We start from the raw sequence: 21,516 nt of genomic DNA on the forward strand, positions 1-21,516 counted from the left end.
CCACGTGGCTTTGACCTTAATGCTCCCTGCCCCAACCGCCAGCTGCACGTGTTGATAGCAACTTCCGGAAGCCCTTTTCAACTAAAGCCAGAGAAACAGCCCCACGGGGATGTGATCGATCATGTCCTGCTGAGGCCAGCGGAGGCTCCTTAGACCTAGGACATCCTCTCGTGTCTATCCACATCATGCCTTCTCTTTTTCAAGATTCTGTGCAACCTTGACTCGGTTTTCAGGTCTCTTGGGAAAGCCCCATCCTTGCTGCACGCAGAGGTGGTCTCTCTGGTCCCAAGCAGCCCCATGTGCCAGCCGGGTAAACACAGACCCAGGAAAGCACCAGCCACCTCTGCTCTAGAGGAATCCCCAGCTTTGCTGGTGCTGATCAACAACCCCCCCCCATGACCTAAGCTGTACCACTGGCCATGTAGTTCTGACTGGCTCCGCCTTCAAGGAGCCCCCTCCAGCAGTGGTTTCTGCACTGGTGTTGGATAGGGGAGCGTTTCTGGTCTAGAGATGACAGTCAAAACCGCAACAGTCAATGAATTGTCCAGGGGGAGCACAGAGGATGAGAAGACGGGGCAGCAACCGTGCAGACCACAGACATTGCAGGGGCGTGTGTAGGAAGCGAATCATTGCAGGGAAGTACGTGCATTTCCGATTGCTGCTGTCATAAATTACCACAATTTAGTGGCCTAAAACAATACAAATTTATTACCTTATGGTTCTGGAGATCAGAAGTCTAAAACAGGTCTGAAAGGCTGTGTGCCTTCTCGAGGCTCCAGGAGAGCGTTTCCTGGCCTTTTTTAGCTTCCAGCAGCCACCTACATCCTTTGGCTCATGGCCGCCTTCCTCCATCTTCAAAGCCCGCAGAGTGGCATTTCAAACCTTTCTCTCTGTCCCCTGCTTCCATCCTAATTGCACCTTCTGTCTAACTCTGACCCTCCTGCCTCCCGCCTATAAGCATCCCTGTGATTACATCAGATGCACCTGGATAATCCCAATCTCAAGATTCTCAGCCTGATTCATTACCTACAAAATCCCTTTGGCCATTTCAGGTAACGTTCATGGGTCTAGAGCATGGCTATCCTTGGGGGCTCATTATTCATCCAACCACAGACACTAAGAAGGATGAACCAGGTGGGAAGAGCTGGGGTGACGGGACTAAGACATCAAGGGAGCCTGAAGGAGGTGCAGTTAACAGGGAGAAATGCTCTCAGAGACAGAACATCAGCTGAGAGATGAACGGGGAATGCGTTACTTGCCTGGTTTCCACAGATTTCTCATGGCAAAGAAAAAAATGTACTTAAAATTTTTGTTTAATGTTTATTTATTAATTTTTTTTTTTGAGCGAGAGCTACATGCACTCACGTGAGCCAGGAAGGGGCAGAGAGAGAGAATCCCAAGCAGGTTCCACACTGTCAGCACAGAGCCCGATGCAGGGCTCGAACACACGAACCTTGAGATCATGACCTGAGCTGAAATCAAGAGTCAGATACTCAGGGTGCTTGGGTGGCTCAGTCAGTTAAGTTCCTGACTTCTGCTCAGGTCATGATCTCACGGTTTGTAGGTTTGAGCCCTGTGTCAGGCTCTGTGCTGACAGCTCAGAGCCTGGAGCTTGCTTCAGATTCTGTGTCTTCCTCTCTCTGCCCCTTCCCTGCTCGTACTGTCTTTCTCTCTCTCAAAAATAAACATTAAAAAAAAATTAAGAGTCAGATGCTCAACCAGATGAGCCACCCATATGTCCCCTAAATGTACTTTTAAGATGGAGAGAACTGGGGTGCCTGGGTGGCTCAGTTGGTTGGGCAAATGACTTGGGCTCAGGTCATGATCTTGCTGCTCATGGGTTCAAGCCCCACGTCTGGCTCTGTGTTGACAGCTCGGAGCCTGGAGCCCGCTTCAGATTCTGCGTGTGTGTGTCTCTCTCTATGCCTCTCCTGCACTTGCACTCTGTCTGTCTCTCTCTCTCTCAAAAATATACCTTAAAAAATTTAAAAAAAAATAAAATTCAGGTAAAATTTACAAAACATAAAGTTAACCCTCTTACAGTGCACAATTCAGTGGCATTTAATACATTCATGTTATGCAGCGAAAGCATTTCATCATCCCCAAAGGAAATGCTGTACCCACTAAGCAGTCACTCCCCCATCCCCTTTCCCAGCCCTGGGCAGCCACTAATTCTACTTTCTGTATCTATGCATTTACCTAGACTGGACAGCTCATGTACATCACACACTATGTGATCTTTTGGGTTGTTTCCATCTTTTGGCTATTGTGAATAGTGTTTTTGTGAACATTTGTCTACAAGTATTTGTCTTTGTATCTGTTTTCAATCCTTTGGGGTATAGACTTAGGAAGAATTGCTAAGTCATATGGTAATTCTATATGCTTAACTTTCTAAAGAACCACTAAACTGTTTTCCACAGTGTCTATACCACTTTACATTTCCACTAGCAACATATGAGGGTTTCAATTTCTACACGTTCTTGCCAACACTTGTCACTTAGAGGTTTGTTTTTTTTTAATAGCCATCCTATCGGTGTGAGGTGGAATCTCATTGTAGTTTTGACTTGTATTTCCCTAATGATTTGTGATGTTGAGCATCTTTTAATGTGCTTCTTGGTCACTTGTATATCTTTGGAGAAATGTCTCTTCAAGTCCTTTAACCATTTTTTAATTGGGTTGTCTTTCTGTTGCTGAGTTGTAAGTATTTTTCATACATTCTGGTTGCTGGACCCTCATCAGATATATGATTTATAAATATTTTCTCCTGTTCTGTGGTTGTCTTTTCACTTCCTGGGTAGTGTCCTTGAACACACAAAAGTTTTTAATTTGATGAAATCCATTTGTCTATTTTTTCTTTTGTTGTTTCTGCTTTTTATGTTGTACCTAAGAATCCATTGCCAAATCCAAAATCATGAACACATAATCCTCTACTCTAATTTCTTTTAAGAGTTCTATAGTTTCAGCTCTTACTTTTAGGTCTTTGGTCTATTTTGAGTTAACTTTTGTATATATTGTGAGGCAGGGATGAAAGTGCAAACTGTAATCCATTAATCTTCATAAGAGTTTACCATTTGTATACATCAGGCTAATACATCAGATCGGTTATGTAGGGGAACTTGGCATTTCTAGATTTAACATTTTCAATTTATCATTCGTGAGTAAGCTTTCTTTTAATGTTTATTTTGTTTTGGGGGGGCAGAGAGTGAGGGGGACAGAGGACCTGAAGCAGCCTCTGCACTGATAGCAGGGGGCCAGACGTGCATCTCAAACTCAAGAACCGTGAGATCATGCATGACCTAGGCCAAAACCAAAAGTCAGACGCTTAACCAACCGAGCCACCCAGGTGCCCCACCGTTAGTGAGTGATCTTAAAAGGTCAGGACACATGCTCACCGCACTGTCCCTGAGACACACATTTAGACCCATCGGGCAATGAGGCAGGGGCACAAATGCAAATCCCCAAACAAGTAAAGCGAGCCTAGTGGCCCTGGCTCCCCATCTTCTCCAGACTTCCTTGGTCACTTATCATCCTCCAAAACTCAGCTACTCTCATTTAGGGTAGATTTTTTTTTTAAAAATTACATGTTACTGCATACAATGTGCAGGAGTGATATTAGCAAATTTGGATTTTGTGACAGGTTTCAAACTAAGGTCATCCTTGTGGTGATCAAGTACAAGCTGGATGAACATCTATCAGGGATGAAGAAAGGGAGGGAGGGGGGAAGAGAGAAACCCTGTATAGGTCGAAGACTACAATACATCAGCTGTCCCCAAATCCACTGCTAGCATCAGATGGGAGGCAGAAACATGTAGATTCCCAGGGGACCCTCCAGAGACGCCAATCAGTGAGTCTGACTGAAACCTGGGAATCTGTAGGTTTCCAAAGCTCTGCAGGAGACTCTGTCATTGGCCGGATTCGGGTCCTTGAAGGATCCAGGGTTTCCGAAAAGATGCTCTGCAGAAGGGGGAGGTCTGTTGAGTGGATTCAGGCAGCAAAGCCACTTCTGAGGGAAAAGGTATAGGAAGGCAGAGCTGGCTCAGGGTGAAGGTTTCTCTCAACTTCTCACCCACAAGGCAGTGGGCCACCTGTCAGGGAGGCCTGGCCACAGGGAGGCTGGAGGCACAGCCGAGCTCTAGGGACAGGGGAGCACTCTAGGGACATAACATGGCACGGGGCTAAACGAATCACCATCTAAAGCCAGGTCTTCAGCGGTGCGAGCAGACAAGCTATCTGATTTTTTGGGTTTCTGTTTCCAAGCAGAGAAATCCAGCAAAATGAGGCTTTTATTTTTTTTTTTATTTATTATTATTTTTTTTTTTACAAATAGTTTATTGTCACATTAGTTTCCACATAATACTCAGTGCTCATCCCCATAAGTGTCCTCCTCTATGCCCATCCCCCCCTCCCCCCTACATCCATCAAAACCACACTGAGATACCACCTCACGCCAGTCAGAGTGGCTAAAATGAGCAAATCAGAGAACTCTAGATGCTGGCGAGGATGTGGAGAAACGGGCACCCTCCTACACTGTTGGTGGGAATGTAAACTGGTGCAGCCCCTCTGGAAAACAGTGTGGAGGTTCCTCAAAAAAATAACAATAGAACTAAACTATGACCCAGCAATAGCACTGCTAGGAATTTATCCAAGGGATACAGAAATGCTGAGGCATAGGAGCACATGTACCCCAATGTTCATAGCAGCACTCTCCAAAATGAGGCTTTTAGATGAGCTCAGGGTTTTTTCCCTTCTTCTCCTTTCCTCATATGTTCTCCTTCCCCCTCCTTCCGCATCTTTCTGTCAATTTCCTAGCAGCAAAACTCTGTACCCAAATGCAACGTTGCGAACTTCCATATAGGATCCCTCTGTCCTCCTTCCCGGTCTTCCTTTGCCCCCACGAGGCCTCAAACCCCCGTGAAAACCAGCTGAAAGTCCTAGGCTAGACTCATTAGGACTACATTGAGTGCTAGCATGCTGGCGGTTCTAAGATGATGAGGAGCAAAAGCACACTGTTCTTGGGGAGGCTCACGGGGGTCCCCAGGCTTTGAGAGCTAGAAAGAGCATGTGAGTGAGGGACGGCACTAGCCAATGCTGCCTCTGAATCTACTACCATTACTTGACTTAACTCACTCATGATTGCCTGTCCTTATATAACCTTCATAGTCTGCAGGACAGGAATCATTAGCTCACTCTCCTCTACTGCTGATGCGCTGACGTGCTGTGATGGGATCTAAGCATTTACAAGGCTGGAGCTAATAAATCACCTACCCCGGGCCAGGGTTTGCAGTGGGGAAAGGTAGCGTGGGCAGCCACCTGCTTCCGTGTCCCCCATGGGGAGAGGCCCTCTGGATGCCTGATGACTGGTTTATTTTCCATTCAGATGTTCTCTGTGAGACTATAGTTATCTTAAACAGGGAAAATGAAACAGTATCTGAAGCTGTTGCCAGGGTAACTTGACAAAAGGCTTCACCCTCAGCTACTGTATATGTAATTTGTCAAAGGCAGCTAGCTCAAAGAGAAGGGAGTAGTTGCTACTTTGGGTCCTTAAAATTAAAATTTAAAGACTATCTTCTTCTGGTTAAGTCAACTTAGGAAGAGCAGGAAAGCTGTTGTGATCCATGCAATAAAAAGTCAGAAAAGTCAGGCTGGGAATGCTAAGAGGCAAACCTTTATCTTTTTCTTTGTGATAGCAGGTGCCTATGAGGGCTGACTGTAGACCCACAGCTGAAAGTAGGTGGAAGAGGAAGATGGAGGGCTAGACATGGAAGAAGGCCATCAGAGTATTCAAGCATATATAGATAAATATGAAGCAGGGAGTTCTTGACGCATCTAATAGCCCTTCTCTCCCCAGACCATAACCTCTCATGATAGCAGCCATTTGTACGGAGACCAGCATCATAGAGCTTGGACCAAGGTCAATCAGCTCATGGTCTGGATGAGAAGACAGGTCCATAAAAGATAACCCATTCAAAGTTACCCAGCTAGGTAAGGGCAGAACCGAGCCAGAAGCCCTGTTTCCTGCTTCGGCACGATCTTTCCACTTGCCTGAGCCTCTGTCCTATGCTTCTTTGAAAGAAGCACAGGCTGGACAGCTTTCAAAGTATGCCCTGTGGAGTCAGGGGCCAAGCACAGGGCGCCCCTTGCCCTCAAAGGAATGGCTCCCTTTCCATCTGTTTTTATATCCACTGGGGCTCCACTTAAAATTATTTAAGGGAAAAATCTATTATGAAAAAAAAGCTTGACGATCACGGATCTAAAGATAAATATAGTAGATAGTGGTGGTAGTTGCAAAACCTTGTGAACATATTAAAATCCATTGAATCCTATGCTTGGCTATGGTGATTTTTATTTTTAAAATTTATTTTATTTCTTTTTTTAATTTTTATTTATTTCTAGGAGAAAGAGAGAGAGAGAGACAGCATGAGCAGGGGAGGGCCAGAGAGAGAGGGAGACACAGACTCCGAAAAAGACTCCAGGCTCTGAGCCAGCAGTCAGCACAGACCCCGACGCAGGGCTCGAACCCACGAACCGCAAGATCATGACCTAAGCGAAAGTCGGACGCTCAACTGACTAAGCCACCCAGGCGCCCCAAATTTATTTTATTTCCTAAATATTTCTTTAAATTTAAAAAACCACAAATACCCCTTTATTCACACAAAGAGGGAGAGACACTAAGAGGTGAGTTGTACTTAGAGTCGAAAACCAAACAGGAATGGCTGATAACAATGCTGACCCAGACATCCTCCGTGCCCCACCGGTGTGCCCCCCACTCCCCACTGCAGGGCCCCCGGGGAAGCTCCTTACCGAGTTGGTGCCAAGGATCTGCAGGTTAGGCTTCTCCGACTCTAGCAGCTTGGCCACCATCTTAAGGAAGCTCTCCACGAAGAGGTTGATGCTCTGACAGTGGCAGGCCATGAGCAGCTGGTCCAGGGCCTCCATGGCGATGCACACGTACCTGGGGAAAGCCACACCGTCACTCGGCCTCATGCCCATTCCACCTGGACAGCCTCTGGGTAATGAGGCTTTTCCATAGGCTGCCAACATTTGCACAGCCATTCCGCCCAGTGCCCACTCCAGTCTGACACAAGAGTCAGAAGGGACCAGAGCCGGAAGGGAGCCCAGAGACCAGCTCCCCCAACCCCTCCTTCTACGGATGAAGAACATGAGGACAGATGATGTGTACCAGTTCAGGAGTAGATACAAGCAGAAAGGAGCGATGCTCAGAAGGGCAACTTCTGAACCCAAGCCCAGTGAGATCAGAGGATCACTTGATCCAAGGTCAGGAAGTGTTTGCTGAACACCCACAGGGAAAAGCTCTGTCTTAGTCAGCACAGGGATGTAAGGAGGAAGAAGTCCTTCAACTTATGGTGCCTGGAGTTGGGTGGACAAGATAAACACACTGATATCTCCTCTAAAAGGAAAAGAAGAAACACTACAAGAAAATCATGCAGGACATCTCGCAAGGGTTCCAAAGAGGGGAAGAGATGGTTCTAGTGGGAGGAAGAGAACTTTCGGAAGAACGTTTATGAAGAGTCTGAGATGGGCCTGAGGGCCAGTCAACTGCAAAGGTTAGGGAATATAACACCTGTAGGTATCATGTTTGAAGACCTCAGAAGCCTAAGGTCATCACACAATATGGTTGATGATATTACCATATTTAGGTAATACGTACTGTACCTAATGAAGATGATGTTCTTTGCCAACTCTAAGGCCCTAACTACTTAATTCTTCTAAAGTCTAAAGCCTGCGTGAATATCTCCAGAAACCAGAAATACGCAGCATCCAATGATGAATGGGCATACGAGGTAAGTCAGCCCATCCCGGGTTTTCTTGACAACTAAATTAAGATTTCTTTATATTTTAAGCTAAACTTTAATACCTTTATCTTTTATTTATAATTCTACTTTCGGGAGCAGTTAAAAAAGAGGGCTAAGCCCTTCAATCACCCGAATACAGCAATCTCCTGTTTCTTGATCTTCTCTATGCTCAAAATACCCAGTCCTCCCCAAACTAGTCTTCACAGGACAGCCCCTGATTATCTTGGTGGTTGTCTTCTTCAACCCCTCTCTTGAATCCCCAGAAAAATGCCACAAGTCAAATTCCTGTTGAGGATTAGGAGGGCACATCTGAGCTCAAACCCCACATTTGTTAACAGTGGCAACAGGAGCCTATGGTCGAGTAAGACACAACCTGAAGGGTGTGCGCCCCTCTTACAGGCCCTCACATACTAAAGAAAACAGCGTAGGCATTTATTGGAAAAGGTTATCATTTAAATTCTATTGAGGAAGCTGCTGCAAATCTATCCAAAATTATTCTAGTTAAAATCTTTGTAGTTTTCTTTAGGGAGTTAGGTTTCTGAGGCAGAACGTTATGAGTTTTCCCTGGAATCTCTTTCCCTTCTTTTTCCCTAGTTATTTAGAATTTTAACTAGGCTTGTGGTGCTCATCTGGATGACCTCCCAGCCTTTTCTGCTGCTAGGTCAGCCCCCATGGCTAAAAGGGGGGCCTCGGTGGCGCAGTTGGTTGGGCATCTGTCTTCGGCTCAGGTTATGATCTCACAGTTTGTAGGTTCAAGCTTCACGTCGGGCTCTGTGCTGACAGCTCAGAGCCTGGAGCCTGCTTCAGATTCTGTGTCTCCCTCTCTCTCTGCCCCTTCCATGTTTGTACTCTGTCTCTCTGTCTCTGTCTCTCTCTCATGAAAATAAATAAAAAACATTAAAAAATATGAAAAAAAGTCTCTTATGGTTTGCCTTGCTCTCTGTTTTTATTCTTATTTTTCCTTCCTTTCCCCTATTTGTCTTTTTAAAACAAAGGATGGTTAAATAAAAAGAAAGCACAGGAAGCATGACGAGAGGTGAATTCTGGAGGTGCGATGAGGCCAGGACACAAGGTGCACAGTGCTTCTCACGGCTGTCATTCAGTTTCAGACATTGTGTGTCCAAACTGCCTTGCACGTGAGCCAGCTTTGCAAATCCAAACATATAAAGTAACAGCAAGCAGTCATGGTGTCTCCTAATTTTTTTTTCTAAAGACATTGGATACCATTTCGTAGGCACCTTTGAGCTTACTTGTATATTGAGCAATCATAAGAAAAACAGTCTCTCTGACATTATCCTGGCCACTCTTTAAAAATGTTAGGTGAATTGAGTCCACTCTTATTAAATTACTATTTAATATCATTAAATGCTATTACATAGTTATCTCTGGGCATGTTTACAAATGGATCAGGCCATGCTCTTATTTACAGCATGTCTTTCAAATACAAAGCCAGCATTGGGTCTTTGAGCTTCTTCGGGTAAACCAGGCACCATTTCCTGCTGGGCGGGGCTGGTGCTGGCCAGTCCAGGCTCCTCAGGGGCTAGCTAACATTGTCACAGTCCAGGAAAGCTGCCATTTCTTGCAGACAGTCCCGGCATGTTTTAGGTCAGCTGTGCTGGTCAGCGAAGCAGCCTGGCCGGGGTCCTTCCAAAAGAGATAGGCTATCCTTGCAGACAAACCCAGCCACATTCAAGCAACCAAACATGGTGGGTGGGAAACGGGGGCAAGCAGAGTAGAATTCTTTTCTCCTATGAATCATCCCAGCATCCTATGTAGGAAAGGCTTCACCATTAGTTCACAGAGTTCAACTGAGGGAAAGGAAGGGGTGGAGTGGGGGTTGGCAGGAGAAGAAACTAGAAGGCTTCCCAAATTCCAGAGCTTAGATTGCTGTTTTTCCTTTTCCTGTAAAAAAATTCCCAGAAAATCCTAAAAAGGAAAAAGCCATCCTTTGCTAGCAAAACGAATAAATGAATGGATAAAAAAATAAAAACTAAAAAAAAATTGGCTACTAACCAGGAGTAGAGATTTTGATGAAAACTGGAAATTATGGTAGAAGAGAAACTGAAAAGTCAAGAAGGTGAAGGCCCAGTTCCTTGAATACACCATTCTTTGTTCCCATACTAAGGATGGAAGGATTATAACTATGAACTTGAACTTTTCAAAGCATCTTAGAAGATTAGAAGTCAAAGGGACCTTGGAACCTCCTAGTCAAAGGCTCTCTGCTTTGGTCCTGGCTTACCATAACCTTCTGAGGTATGTCCTGGGGCTGGGCCTATCCTCTCCGAGAGAATAGAGTGTGGGGCTTCTCAGGGTGATGTCTTCTCAACAGGACCAGGGCCAGATAGGCTGGGTGATCTGGACTTGGTGTCCTGGAAGGAATCCAGTGTAATAATAGGTCTGGGAAAGTGAACTGGTCTGAGTACTGGGCGCAGGACGAGGCAGGAAGGTGCTGGTGAGGACCTCGCTGCAGGAGCCCGAGGTACACACAACAGCCGTGGGTGATAAGCAAGCGTCCCGGATGTACTAGGAGGGCTTCCCAATGGGTAAGGAAGGCAGAGCGCAAGGAGTCGGGGATAGAATTGGGCTCAGGGGCAGCAACCGACACCAGGAGAGGACACTTGGGGGTTATAACAGCAGGAGTTCTATGGCAAGGGCCACGGCAGGAGGCGAGTTATACCATCAGAGGAAAACATCCAGAGAACGAGGCAAGAAGTATCTCTTATTGAATTCCAGAAGGGGCAGCTGGTTCTGCATGAACACTCTATGCTCAAGCAAGAAGGAGCAGGTACCTATCCCTGGGAACCAGGTGTGGTTCGAGAGGAAAGGCAGATGCAAGGTCAGAGATGAAGACCACAGGCAGGAGAGAGCGGACAGCTTTAGCAGAACCAGTCATTGTCCAAGAATCACTCAAAGAGCAGTCGCCTTGACCAAGAACCTCTTATTCTAGACAGCTGGAAGGTGCTTGCTCAGCCCCAGTCCTGGAAAGAAACTTCTGGGTTTTAGGAACTCAAAAGCAGGGGCTGAGCTCAGCTGAGGGAGGGAAGATGCACCTCCTCATGCAGTAGGACTCTGCAGTGTCTCTGCCTGAGGGCTCAGCCCTGACCTCCAACCACATTGAAGGTCCTTCTGGGAAATGTGCATCTCTTAGGGGTCCCACCAGACCAGCTCCGGGGCCAAGCTCCTCGGGCAGTAGCTCGAATCTCTTTGACATGGCCATCGCCACCTTCCAGGGCTCCAGGCACCGGAGAACCTGACAGAATCCAACACAGCACTCTGTACGTGGTCAGAGCTCCGTGGTCACTGTCACCTGACCCCAAGTCTCAGGAAGCACTGTCATCACCCGCCTTGATCTCCAGTGTCTAGGGGAATTCTAGCACTAGAGCTGAATGGGAAGGGACATGCACAATGAAGAAGGAAACAAACACAAGGGATCCTCACTTTTCATGCTCTGCACATCTCTGCCCATCATCGTTCACATCAATGAACGGCACCTTGGAATTCACACCTTATCCCCTCTCTGCCCACATTTGGTTGTCACCCCTGATGCTGGACACATATTAAGGCAGCGATCACACACAACTGGAGTGGGTGATAAAGCGGGGAAGCCATGGGATGGAAGAGGAAGGTTGTAGGACCAGGTCGAACACCCAAGATTCACGTCTGTAGAATCAAACAGTAAATACAGACGCCTGCCTGATGACAGGGAGACACAACCCCTCAGACTGTCTGTGTGCGAAGATTTTGCTCTTCCAAAGCTGCCATCAGGAAGATGCTAATGACAAGGAAGATAATAATGATAAGTGTGGTATTGGGTAGGGAAAGACAGGCGGGCCAGGAGAGAGAATAGGAGATCAGCCCCAACAGATTTTTCTTCCTCAAATGTTTATGATTAAAGCTTCCAGTGAGGCATTCAAGGCTTTACTTAGATGTTGCAATGCCTATTTTAACAGAACGATACCAATTTTGAACTGTAGTTCTAAGGGCAGTGGAATGATTCTAAGTGGCTTGTGCGGGCTACATTTTTACCGAAAGAACCACCACTGCAGACAGGGCAGATAAAATTAGTATTAAATGTTTAATGTTATTGCTAGCATATTAGCTTCAGAGTCAATCTAGGAGAAAGTCATTTTTTCTTACCTGAGCGTGCTTTATAACATGTCAAGGCGATTTATATAATCAGCATGTACAGTGTATTCGTGCCCTTTTTATTGAGGATGTAGCCTACTTTTATTTTATAAAATGATGATAGAAATGTACTGTTGTTGGACTTGCTTTTATCCTCGGGATAGCGTGAGTTCAGATTTGCTGGTGGGTCCTGCAAAGGTTGGATGTCTACACCCTATCAGCACCACGTAAACCTTTCTACTCCAGTTTTGGTTCCGGCTCCACCAGGAAGAAGGGGCCTTGGAAGATGGCAAGGCTGGTGGGTAGCGGTGGGGGCCCATGACAGGGGTTGAGGGGAGAGGGCGCTGCATTCAGAGGCTTGCGGCCCAGAGAGCCGGCGCGAGTGTCAGCCAGTCGGCGTGGAGCGGGGCAGGGCGAGCGGAGCGGCGAGCTAGGGGCAGGCTTAGAAGCCCCCCGGCAGTCAAGCTGAGGAGCTTGGATTTTATTCTAAAGGAGCCAGGAAAGGATAGTTTCGGGTCTGTGATTTGTAGATCAGAGCTAGCGGTCCTCGACTGGAAGGACCAGAGCAGGAAGGATGGGGCAGGGAGACGATTTCTAACGCTGCCACAATCTGGAATCTGCAACAGGAGAGAAGTAGGAGCAGAGGAAAGTACAGGATGGGCTTTGTGGAGAACAGAGGCTCCACAAGGAACCTGTGAACCCTGCCCTGGATCTACTCTATCCTTTTTTTTTAACGTCTGTTTATTTTTGAGAGGAGGGGGAGGGGCAGAGAGAGAGGGAGACACAGAATCTGAAGCAGGCTCCAGGCTCTGAGCTGTCAGCACAGAGCCCGACGCGGGGCTCGAACCCACAGACCATGAGATCATGACCTGAGCCAAAGTCAGATGCTTAACCGACTGAGCCACCCAGGCGCCCCATGGATCAACTTCATCCTTTGCCCTGTGCCCAGGGACATCTTTAGGTTCTCCTACATGCAGCTTTGCTCCAAACTGTGGTGTGTGGCCAGGGTCGGGGAGAGGGGCAGGTCCTCTGATCACTTTTTTCATTGGAAAGTAACACATAGAGGATATTTAGGAAACACACAAAAAAAGGATAGAAAACAAAACAAAGTGCGCGCGTGCACACACACACACACACACACACACACACACAGCCACACTGCTCAAAAATTTATGGCATATTTGTTTTTACTATATTTTATAGGCATTGAGATTTGTTTTTGTTTATACTTTTTTTTAATTTTTTTACTTTTTTTTTTTTTTGAGAGAAAGAGACAGAGCACAAGTGTGGGAGGAGCAGAGAGAGGAGACACAAAATCCAAAGCAGGCTCCAGGCTCTGAGCTGTCAGCACAGAACCCGATGCAGGGCTCGAACTCACAAACTGTGAGATCATGACCTGAGTCAAAGTCAGATGCTTAACCAACTGAGCCACCCAGGTGCCCCTGTTTTTGTTTATTCTTTAACATGGTTGTAAAGCACTGTATACATAATTATGTATTCTATTGTTCATTTACTTATGGCATTTTCATTATTATATGGAAAATGTGTTTATAAACACCATTTTTGTTGAATAGATAATATTTCACCAAATGATAAACATAGTAATTTACTTAACTATTTTTCTCTTATCGGACCTTAATTTCCATGATTTCCTGCTTGTAAAAAACACCCTAATGAATATCTCTCTGTGTAAAGCTAGTTTATAACTTAAGATCGATTTCTTGGGGTAGATGAATAGAAAAGGAATTTACTAGATCGAAGGGCATAAATGTTCTTGAAGATCTGACCTATATTTCAAAATTACCTTCTAAAGAGGTTCAATCAATTCATACTCATTCTAGAAAAGTATGAAACTGCCTCTCATGTTGCCATTCCTTGGTTAATATTGGAAATGTTTATTTTGTCAGTTTGTAAGTGAAGATAGTATCTTAGTATTTCAAGGCACATCTTTGATTATAAATTTACTGAATATTATTATTCCTATTTCCTCTTCTGTGGGTTGGTTTTGGGGGCCCTTACCTCACATTTTTGAGCATCTCAGCTTCCCCACCTCCTGTTATATGCTGCTAATATTATGAGTTTGAATCCTTTGCCTTATTCTTTCAAAACACTTCTTTTTTTTTAAATTTTTTTTAATGTTTTATTTATTTCTAGGAGAGAGAGAGAGAGACAGCGCGAGCAGGGGAGGGTCAGAGAGAGAGGGAGTCACAGACTGAAACAGGCTCCAGGCTCCGAGCTGGCAGTCAGCACAGAGCCCGACGCGGGGCTCGAACCCAAGAACCGCGAGATCATGACCTAAGCGAAAGTCGGACGCTTAACCGACTAAGCCACCCAGGCGCCCCATTCTTTCAAAACACTTCTTTTTGCCATTTGTCTTTTACATTTTGATGGTTTCTTTGTTGACGTCAAAATACTTAAATTTTTAAACAGTTAAATCTATTGATCATTTGCATTTAAGATTTCTTTTCTCTTCTAAACATAGCAAGTCTTTCCCTCTCGGAAGATTGATAAATATTTCATTTGAGTATATTTTTAATGGACAGATTGCCTCTAACCTTGCCTTCTCATTAGAATGTAGATGGTTTTTAAGACAGTAGGTTAATTGGTTGGGTGAGGATAACAGCACATTCTGGACTAGACTAACTTTTCAAGGCCCCAGACTGAGTGAGGGCTTCTGGATGGACACCCACGGGGTACGTGGGCACTAAAAGAGGTGCTCCTGGGAAGCCAACATCCCCTTCCTCCCGCATCTTGGCAACAGCATCAAATTTTTCCCTGCTGTTGGGAGAACCCATGCAGCCCATCCCTCAGCCCCAGGCCCCTTTCTCTCAGTCTGTTCAATCGCCCTGTCTACATTATAGACTGGTCCTTCATTTCCATAAAAGGACCCTGTGTTTTGCCTTAAAAATATAGTAGCATTTCTGAAAGTATCTGTCTCACTTTCTCCCATGTCTTACCCGTATCGATGACGACCCACATCGCGGATGAGCCTCTCGGAGAGGTAGGCACCAATTCGGTCCAGTTTTTCTGGAGCCGAAAGGGCGTAGAAGGTCAGCTTCTCCATGTTGGTCTTCACCAAGCCATCCTGCAAGAGTTAGGCGATCATGTCTCACTGTGGCCATTCCATGGCTAGAAGGGTTCAAGTCTCAAAGTAAATAATGCGTCAATTTAATCATCGACATCAATGATGTTAATAATCATCAATTTAATCATAGAAGGCCACTATGTGTGTGACAAACCCATCATGTGGGTTTCAGGGATACAGAGATGATGAAGGCAAGGTTCCTGCCTTCCAGGAACTCACAACTTAGCCCAAAGTATGCCAACTATAAACGAAAATAGTGGTATAAGTGCACGTGTGTGTATATATGTGTATGCATGTGTGTATATATATATATACACACACGAATGTATAAATACACACATGTGTATAGGTGTGTATACGTGTGTGTGTGTGTGTGTGTGTGTGAATAACAAGGCTTCACTGGGAGCAACTCAGAATAAAAATATGCTGATATCCAGCACTAAGACATGACTAGGAAGAGGGGCAGCTTAGCCCCTCTATTCACCAGAGGACGCTGGAAATGTGACCCTTCAACTGTCTGTCAAGAAGCTGTCATTGATTTCCAGAGAGCAAGTCAAGAATATCAGATCCTGACATTTCTAAAACCACACAACCCATAATGCAGCCTGAGGGGGGAGTGGTGGCTTAGAAGCCACCAGGCCAGGCCCCCCTGGCGTACTTCCACCCAGACCACCTGACAGGTGCCAGAGGGAACCACAGAGGTAACACAGCCTCCTGAGCCAAAACCCGAGAACGGAAGTACTCACACAAAACGGCAGGGAAATTGTAGCATCAAGGGAGTTAGCGGTTTAAGGAACCATTGCTCCGAGAGACATGGGCGGGAAAGATGTCTCAGAAAGATTCAGATCTTCCCTGCAGACAGGTCCCCCCTCCCCCCCACCGCCCCTGCCCACTGACCAGGGTCTGAGCGGACCCAGTGGCAAGGGGCTGGGAGATCGCCTCCCCCTCGCAGCCCTAGATGGGCTGAGCTGGTGGGAGGTGAAGTCGGGCGGAAGTGAAACCCACCTCGGGATCCTCAGGGAAGATGTTGTCAACCAGCCTCTTGTACCTGGGGCGTAGAGCGCCGCAGCAGCCACACACACCTGCAATGGCAACAAGAGAAACCCGTGAGTGGGGGCCTCCTGGGTAGGCTGAGGGGGCCTGGGAACCAGGCCAAGGTGACTTGTAAGAAGCCAGACGCGGGTGGGGGGGGCACAAAAAGGTCCCTCCCCTGGAGTGCCAGGGGCCCTGGAGCGGGTCTCCCCTGACTTGCACACATTCCAAACCTTTGCCCTTTCTGCTTCATGTCTTTTGCTTGGGGGTCAAGGGCAGTGGCATATGCGGGCGTGATGCCAGGACACCAGCACTTGTCACGAAGCCAGGCCACGGAGAACCATTTTGAGGGGGTGGGAGCTTTCCCAAGGTCAGGTGCAACCCTACAGATTTCCCTGGCTCCCTGTATGCAGGCGGCCGTGCGCACGTGGACACTTTCTCTGTCTCAGTCTCTCTCTCTGTCTCAATCTCTCTCTGTCTCAGTGGCAGAAACAGCTTGCAGGAGTGCTCGTTCCTCCCAGGGACCCTCACTGACTCCCTACTTCTTTTATTCTCTGCTCCTCAGTCTCCTCTACGTCCTGTCCCCTGGGGCCATTTCCATTACAGAAGGTTAGATGAAACTATGATAAATTAACATTACCATTAATTATTAACATTTGAAAATGCATCTTTAATGCGGTGTGTGGCAGTGTTTGAAAACCACAGTGCTTCCGGGTGGGGCGGGGACTCAGGGGCCAGCCAGGCGGAGGTCCCGCTTGCCAGCCCCCCACCCGGGAAGCGGTCACCAGTGTGCAGCAAAACGAGAGACTAAGAACAACGTGGTACATCTGTAGAAAGCCGAATCTATTCCGTTTAGACGACTGTCTGACGTGACCTCTTCCTTTGTCTTCTGCTGCTGTGAAATGATGGTGCTAGGAAATCAGCAAATCGAACAAACCTTGGGAAAATGAAAAGTTGACTCTTTCAGGATCACACAAAGTTTTCAACGGACAAAGGAAATGGAACCGTCTGGGAACCGATGCTGTTCAACCTTCCTCTGGCTGCAAGGATCTCTCCTTCCTGGCACCCCTCACCCCCGGGGGGGCAGGGGGGGAAGGAGAGCAGGGGAGGGCAGGGAAGGGCCTGGGAAAGTCCATTCCCCCAATAATTGCTCCCTCATTCTACTAATTAATGCTTAATTCTGCTTGTGCAAACTCCAGTTGAAATGCAAATGCACTCTGGAAGGATCAAGCCTATGGGTCATTCAGAAAAGAATGACTTACTTTAGTGGGAATTACTTTAATCACACGAAGAGCTTTCCAGCCGCAGAGAAAAGCAGAGAAAAGCAGCCCTCCGGGAAGTTTGATTAGGAGGGGGGTGCGGGGCAGCAGTGCCAGCAAGAGGAAGAGGCAGAGATACGGGTAGGGGTGACTCGGATCCAAGGGAATGGTGCAAGGGGATCCCCGAAGGAGGATTGAGTCACGACTCCCCTCGCCCAGGCCACGGGTGGCTGCGCGCCCTGCCCCCACTCGCCCGGGAACAGGACAGCAGAGCTGGTCCGAGGTGGCAGAGACAGGCCCTCCAGGCTCCGCCCGCTGGGCTGGCCAGGCATCTCTGGTCCCCTCTCTGCCCACGCCTGGGAGGAGGTGATAGCATCCAGGCTCCCGGGGCCAGTTCTCACGATGGAACAGCTCTCGGGTGCCATTCTCCGTCTTGAGCCTCCAGGCCCGGGATTTAAGCCCTTCCTCCTCTCTCCCCTTCAGCCACCCGGCCCTCTGCCCATGCAGCCCTCAGGCTTCTTCCTAAGATGCCCCCAGGACGTGCCCTCACCTTCCTCACCGGGGACATGGGGACACGGGGACACGAGCCCTTTGTGTTTTAAGGGAGTGAGGAAATAGCAACCCAGAGAACTTAGGACTGAAAAGCCCCAGCATCAGTCCCCTCCTCAAACATTTCTGAGAGATGGATGAGGCAGGGCCTGCACGGGACAGAGGCCAAGCTCGCGGTTGTTAGAAACTCTGACTTGTCGAGCCATTTGGGGCACTCAGGGTGGAAGCCTCTGTGCAGGGGCGCCCAGGGGGCCTGCAGGTCTTGACTACAGCAGTGGGGCCAGGCCCGCTAGTATCTCGGTCTGGGGCTGCTGGCTCAGTTTGGTCTCCTGCTTTTGTGTTCTAGAAGGCGTGCGCCGCAGGCTGCCCTTCTGCTTCCTTCTCTGACCCACAGGCCTCTCCCTGGGGTGCGCAGGGGCCTGGAGGAGCCCCGGGCAGGGCCCCGCTGGGAGCCAGTCATAGCCAAGGCCCCAGGGCACTTTCCCACCAGTCAGGGAGAGGTAAGGAGGCCCAGAGAACCGGAGCGGAGAGCAGGTACCCGCTATCGGCAGAGCCGCCATGGCCTCCGGGGCGCATCCTGCCTTCTGTCCTAGGGCTTCTTCCTAGTCTGCTTTTGCTTTCCAACCTCCTCAGACGCCTGGAGAGCTTGTGAGGCAAAGTGGTCAACAGCGTGGCTTTTCCGGTCAAATCCCGGCACTGCCCGCCGCTTCCCAGATGCGTGATCTTGAGCAAGTAAGGACACTGCGCGTGAATGTCCTGGGCTGGTGGCATGAGGCTGTCGTGAGGTCGAATCGAGTTGATGGCTGCAAAGCCCTTAGAGCAGGCCCCCAGTACGGTCCTCTCCTCTGCATCCCCAGGCCCAGAACTGCCGCACCCTTCCGTAGCTGCCAGCTGGTACGTCTCAGGGGGACTTTCCCCCACGCTGTCCCCACTGACTACTTGCTCAGCAACAGTGACCAAGGCCAGCGGACATCCAAAGGCCTGAGAAGTCAGACCCAAGTCACGTTCCTTCAGATCAAACCTCATTAACCTGTGGGTGTGCAGCACGTACCGCTTGCCCAAGGCAGCTCTACGAATCTGCAAGTCACAACTTGACCTCCACCTCCAGCGACTGCCGGCACCCTCCCCAAGCCAGCGTCCCCGAGAACCTTCTTGCCTCAGCACGAGCTCTGCAAACCCCAATGTGAATGTGACATGCCAGAGGCTCCCTAGACAGAGCAGAGTCAGATGCCGCCGAGATCAAAGCAAGGGGGTCACTGGAGAGAATCCGCAGGACCGGGTCTCAGAAGGTCCGTCACTAGCACGGCCGCTGTCGTGCGATGAGGCAGGGAAACAGAAGGGAAATGAGAGGGAAAAGCTGGGGTTTTCCTTTGCTTCTTTTAGGGCTTCTAGTCTTGCCAAGACCTAAATCCCTACCCTACTCTACACACGTCTCGTAATGCAAATAGCCTATGTCCTCCTTGTGATACAAGGAGTTAATGATTTCCCTAGAATAGATAACATCCAAAGAAGGACCCGGGGACCGAGGAAGCCATCACATGCGTATTCCGGAACACGGTGCTAGACATCTCGATGCCAAGGCCCGCCTCCCCCCTCCACCGGCTCCAAGGAGTAACTTCTGGGTCCTCATCATTGTTCTCACTGATGCCTGGATGCCTGAGAAGACACATGCACCAGACCATTGTCCTCCATAAGAAACCCCCAGACCCCAGAGAAAGACAAGACTCATGCCCCTTCTCTTTCCGACTCTCGGGGATGGGCCATCTCTATCTGCTCTCTGCATCTTCAGTAAAACCGGTTGTTGTCTCTGGCTGGCTCTCAGCCTGAAGCCAAGGACCCTCTGGCCTGGTCCTGTGGGACCAACCCTGGGGGCCTCAGACCCAGCCTGCTGGCAGCGCCCTGGCGGAAGTGAAGGTAGACTTCACTGAGCTGACAAGACCTGGGGATGGGGGTGGGATGGGGGTGGGGCTCTGGAGAACAGAGCTGCGTTCCCCAAACCATGTTCCGTGACGCACTGGTTGTGAGAGGCTAACGAGAATCCTGCCGGAAAAGGGTCTAAGGACAAACAAATATATGAAACTGAGTAAATATATGAAATGTGAAAGCGTGCATGCCAAATCTCCCTATTCCAGATTCACGGTGCAAATCAGCATATGAAAGCCTCCGGGAAGGCATAAGGCAAAGGAATCTGTGGAACTTTGTTCAAACCAATATCTCATTATTTGCAATTACAAGTATCACCCTGATGAATACGTTTAACATTCTTCTTCCAAAGCATATGCACTGCCTACCATGGTGGGATAGAAAGGTATATAAATGTAGTACATTGGAGACAGCACTAATTTTAGATTTAAAAAATACTGGGTTCAAGTCCTGGTTCTGCCATTTTATCTGTGAGACTGTTTCCCCATCAATACAATAAGGAGAAAAGATTTTCCCTGAGATACAATTCTGTGACTGCCACCCCAGAATTTGCCACAGAACCTAGAAAGGGGGAAATCACCTACAGCTTTGAGAGTCAGGAGGAGGGCTTCTCCGAAGAGGAGGGACAAGCAAGATGTGGGGTAGGATTCACAGAGGTGAAACACACAGTGGGTGCTTTATTCCTTATGTGTCAGGCACAGTACTAAAATACTTTAGCATTAGCTCGTTAAATCTTTACAACAACCCATAGACGGCACTATTTTATCCCCATTTTACAGAATTGGAAACTGAGGCATCAAAAGGTTTGGTTACCTGCCTAGAGCGACATAGCTGATAAGTGGCAGACCAGGATTTGAACCCCAAATATCTACTTCCAGACACCGTGATGTTCTTAACTACTATACCAGGGATGGAGCTGGGAGAGCCAGAAGCAGTGTGCCCTGAAGGAGAGCACAGGTCACCCCAAAATATGCCTCTCTGACATAAAAATTATTTTGACCTGAAGGTAAGAAGCAATCAATGTAGAAAAAAACTCTCCCTTTTCTGCACAAAGGCAGGAAAATCTCCTTTTGCAGGCAGAGAAGGCATCAGAGGACTCTGCAAAAAACCTTTATTTATTAAGCTATCTCCCTAGTTACTTCTTCACTATTTACCATTTTCATGACTTTCAGCCCCAATTCCTTTGTCTTGTCAATTATTCACACATTTCTTGGTATTTTGTTTTTGTTTTTTGCCTAAAAGGTATGAAAGCTTCCTACTCTGGTCATATCTTAAGGTCTCATTCTCTAGTAAAGGTCCCTATGTCCATGTGAATCTTCAAATGTATATGCTTTTGTCCTGCTAATCTTTGTCAGTTCATTTTTATTTACTTATTCTTAAAGTTTATCTATTTATTTGAGAGAGACAGAGACAGCACGAGTGGGGGAGGGGCAGAGAGAAACTGTGAAGAGAGAGAAGAATCCCAAGCAGAGCCCCACATGGGGCTTGAACTCATGAAACCATGATCATGACCTGAGCCGAAATCAAGACATGGCTGCTTGACCGACTGAGCCACCCAGGCGCCCCTGTCTGTCACTTTAGTTTTCAGACCCAGGCCTAAGAGGGTCAAGGAACACCTTTTTGTTCCCTAAAATCTCCAACTGTAGAGTGTACACGAGTCGTCTGGGGGAACTCACAGAAGTGCAGGTTCTGGCAGAGCCCCCGCACCGCCACCACGCCGCTCCTGGTG

General features: G+C 47.8%; 1 protein-coding gene across 2 annotated transcripts in view; it reads right to left on the reverse strand.

Moving 5' to 3' along the window:
- Window positions 1-21,516, reverse strand: part of EFR3B (EFR3 homolog B) — an 88,745-nt gene that overhangs the window by 34,749 nt on the left and 32,480 nt on the right. For both annotated transcript variants that reach the window (XM_039238346.1, XM_039238347.1), the window contains exons 2-4: window positions 16,030-16,106; window positions 14,897-15,024; window positions 6,802-6,952 (exon numbers count right to left, since the gene is read on the reverse strand). In XM_039238346.1, coding sequence (XP_039094277.1) covers window positions 6,802-6,952; window positions 14,897-15,024; window positions 16,030-16,106 — 356 coding nt within the window. The remainder of the gene's footprint in view (window positions 1-6,801; window positions 6,953-14,896; window positions 15,025-16,029; window positions 16,107-21,516) is intronic.

The sequence above is a fragment of the Hyaena hyaena genome, unplaced genomic scaffold (genome assembly GCF_003009895.1).
Source record: "Hyaena hyaena isolate Hyena2069 unplaced genomic scaffold, ASM300989v1 scaffold_138, whole genome shotgun sequence".
Classification (NCBI taxonomy): Eukaryota; Metazoa; Chordata; class Mammalia; order Carnivora; family Hyaenidae; genus Hyaena; species Hyaena hyaena.